The sequence below is a fragment of the Prunus dulcis genome, unplaced genomic scaffold (genome assembly GCF_902201215.1).
Source record: "Prunus dulcis unplaced genomic scaffold, ALMONDv2, whole genome shotgun sequence".
NCBI lineage: Eukaryota > Viridiplantae > Streptophyta > Magnoliopsida > Rosales > Rosaceae > Prunus > Prunus dulcis.
In genome coordinates, this window is record NW_023010261.1 from 3939 (window position 1) to 7194 (window position 3256).

A 3256-nucleotide genomic window follows, 5' to 3' on the forward strand; every position below is an offset into this window, starting at 1 on the left:
ACCTAGATTAACTTTAGGTACCTTCATGCATTCATGTCATGCATGAAAAATTGTTTTATGTAAAAATATTGACTAAGTATGAAAAATGATTTTTCGAAATAATCATTTTCTCAAGATAATTTTTGGCGGCTTTTATTCCTTACACATCAAATAAGAAAACTTGATTTTCTTCTTTGCACGATACGTGGCGTCTATACCATTAGTCCATTTACACATCAAGTTATATTTCCCCTTTGCACGACAAATTATTATTTTCTTCGCTATTGCCCAAGTCCTTTTGCCACACTTGTTTTTTTATGGAGATTTGGGGACCCTTCATGGTGCCGATCTATGAGTTACTACAAAATTTATGATATGATTTAATATTGTCAGCTTGGCTAAATTATTAAAATGCAACTCCCCATACAGAACTCTCTTGTTTGGGGACTTGAGGGACTTATGTTTGTGAGGTAAAATACATCTAGGCCGTGCTCGGCTAAAGCACGATGACATAATTGAGTTGAGAACCCTTGGCATAACCCTGAAACTACATCTCTGTATAAAGAACAATTAATGCATTAAAATCAACAACTCATTCACTAAAAAAAACATTAGAAGGCTGGAGGAGGGGAGGGGAGAGATGCAAAGGGTTCTCCTACTCAACTATATCTTCATAATTGAAGAACAATTAAAATCTCAGGATTTCATTACAGAACCCCAAAACACTTACATATAGTGAATACAAACAAGCTTCCTAGAAGTGATGACAACATTACGGAAGTATATACAATTATTTCATTTCTAAATAAAAAATAAAATATATATTTCATTTACCATCAAGAATTTATATCCACCGTTTCACTTTCTTATCAAATATTCCTCCTCCGTATGTGGAAATGAAAATCTCAACAAGAAGGGGAAATTGCATCCCAATAAATAAGGCAACTGGAATGCTGGCGAGGAAAATGATTGGGATAACAATCTGCAATCTTTCATGAAGCATAAGGAAAAGGGCAGAACAAAAGGCAACCATCATGGTAGCGATGGAGATCAAGAGTGTTGAAAGGCCTATTATCATCTTTGTGGGTAAGGATTTGAGGAAATCATCTTCCGCATAACGTGATGTAAGAATTCCCAAAAACATTAGCACTGATGTTATGGAAGAAAAGAGAGATATAGCATCTGAAACTATGAAAACCATAAACATCTTTTTATGTAAGAATATGGGAAAGCCTGTTCCTCCATTGTTTCCACCAGGCACTGTGAAGGCTGCAGCAAACATGATGGTAATAGTGAGAGCACCTACAACTGTACAAGAAGTTGCGGCATCTTTCATCCACTTTTCTCCTTCTTCCTTCAATTTCTTGTGGTTCTGGGTAAATAGTTCATGGGGTCTCTTACCCTCTTTATTGAAAGCTCTCACTCCCGAGGGTAAAACTACAGTACTCTTAACCTCCTGCATTTCATTAAACAAAACCTAAAGTTCGTTGTGGCTACCAGGTAATTAATTTTAGAATCACTGCTATTATGGAATGCAACATAATACAAGAAAGAAATACAAGAAGCATTGCTGACCACAATGTAATAAAAATTGTTTGATGCCAAACTGCTTATGTTACCAAACTGAAATGAATCCTAAAATATTTGAAACCTTAAATAGGTCCTTCCTTGTTCACTACTTTCCGAAATTGATAGAAGGGAGGTGGCTTTGCAATGAGTAGTGTTTGGATTATGGGGAACTTGGAACTGCAAAATTTTAATTCTCTTTTCTTTTAAGATTTGATGGCGAATCCTTGATTTGTAGCTTTCTCTTTCGCCAATACTCTGAGTTAAAGAGGCTAAAGGTTCTACCCTACCTTTGGTGAATCCATAGCCTGTGGTGTGTAGCGCAGTGGAGGTTGTGGAAACCGACGGTTTGATAAAAATCGATTTTGGTGGTGCATGGTTTGCAAGTTCTTCTTGTGGTGGGTATGGTTGCATAGTGCGGCAGAGTGTGGACTCGTTTAAGGCTTGTGGGTTTGGTTGTTTTGTTTGTAGCTCAAGCGTGGGGGCTAAGGCAGAAGCTACCCGAGATGGACTACAGTTTAATGCGCAGGAGCTGCTTATTAAAACTGATTCAAAGGTCATGGTTGCAAAATTGTTGAACGAGAAAAATTTATCTCCTCAAATATAACAACCATCTGATCTGGGCATTTCTATATCTAAAAGCAATACAGTTTTTTTTCTTTTTCTTTTTTATAAATATTTTGAAAATTGGTTTCAACCATTCATGGAAAATAATTCTAAAAGAGATTAAAAAAACAAATTTATTTGGCACCAAATATAGAAAACAAGAGTGAAGGAAGATGAAGATTTCTAAGATAAGCAAAAAATCTAGCTCATATCTACATGTCTGGGGGAAACTTTAGAGCTTTTGAAGTTACTACTCTATTTGTATATGTTTCTTCCACAACATACCAACCCATAACGACATCTATAAGCTGCCGCTCGAGCACCTAACATCCCACATCTAGCTCTAAATACAATTAATTTACAAGAAAGATACATAACGAAGATATCTAACCTTGAACCATTGTCTTTCTCTCTGCATTTGCAAGGCTGCACCTGAAATACGATCAAGTTTTTCCGTTGGAGATAGCATCCCTGCAAGATGTAGCATATCATTTCCAAAAGCATCTGAAAATGTTGAAATAAGATTTCTTTGACGAACCCCATATATAAGGCTATAAACTTTTTCCTGGCGACACTCAATTGAATAGTGAAATATGTTCCTTCCCATTGAATTGTTTCGCCACAATACATCCGGATCTACTTTACATAAACGGATAACGAACTCAATAATCCCTCTTCGGACAGCTTGGAATACTGCTTCATAGACAAGGCCATCTTCCCTTTCTTGGATATCTACATCTTTTACCGCTTTATTTACCATGTGGTCCAAAATATAAAGCGAGCGATCATGGATCAATTTCATTTCACATATGTGGTTGATCCCTAGGTTGATGTCGAAGAAAATGTTACAACCACTTTTTATAGAAATAAATGTGCAAAGACACCAACATATAAAGATGGAAATGAATGTTGCATACCTAAAAGGTTGTGGAGGGTAGAAGAAAGCCCCTGCAATAAACCTAAGAGTGCAATGCAGATTAAAAATCACAATATGTTGGCACAAAGTTTTAATTCGTCAATTAGATTATATATGAATAGTAAAAGAAAGAAAAAAAAAACCAAAAAAAAATTATATACACTTGTTTACCATTCTTTTGTGCTTCAT

General features: G+C 35.9%; 1 protein-coding gene across 1 annotated transcript; it reads right to left on the bottom strand.

Annotated features, from left to right (window-relative positions):
• Positions 1 to 617: 617 nt before the first annotated feature.
• On the bottom strand, positions 618 to 3206 carry LOC117613310 (ankyrin repeat-containing protein ITN1-like). Its single transcript, XM_034341925.1, has 3 exons — positions 3069 to 3206; positions 2543 to 2973; positions 618 to 1435 (listed from the first exon to the last, which is right to left on the bottom strand). The coding sequence occupies exons 2-3, from the start codon at positions 2951 to 2953 to the stop codon at positions 824 to 826; spliced, it is 1023 nt and encodes a 340-aa protein (XP_034197816.1). The 5' UTR covers positions 2954 to 2973; positions 3069 to 3206; the 3' UTR covers positions 618 to 823.
• Between the last annotated feature and the right edge of the window lie 50 nt (positions 3207 to 3256).

Excerpts from the sequence above, each read along its gene's own strand:
- LOC117613310 (XM_034341925.1), bottom strand. The coding sequence starts at position 2,953 with ATGAAATTGATCCATGATCGCTCGCTTTATATTTTGGACCACATGGTA. Across the intron at positions 1,436-2,542 it reads GAGAAAGACAATGGTTCAAG|GAGGTTAAGAGTACTGTAGT; the intron begins GTTAGATATCTT and ends AATGAAATGCAG.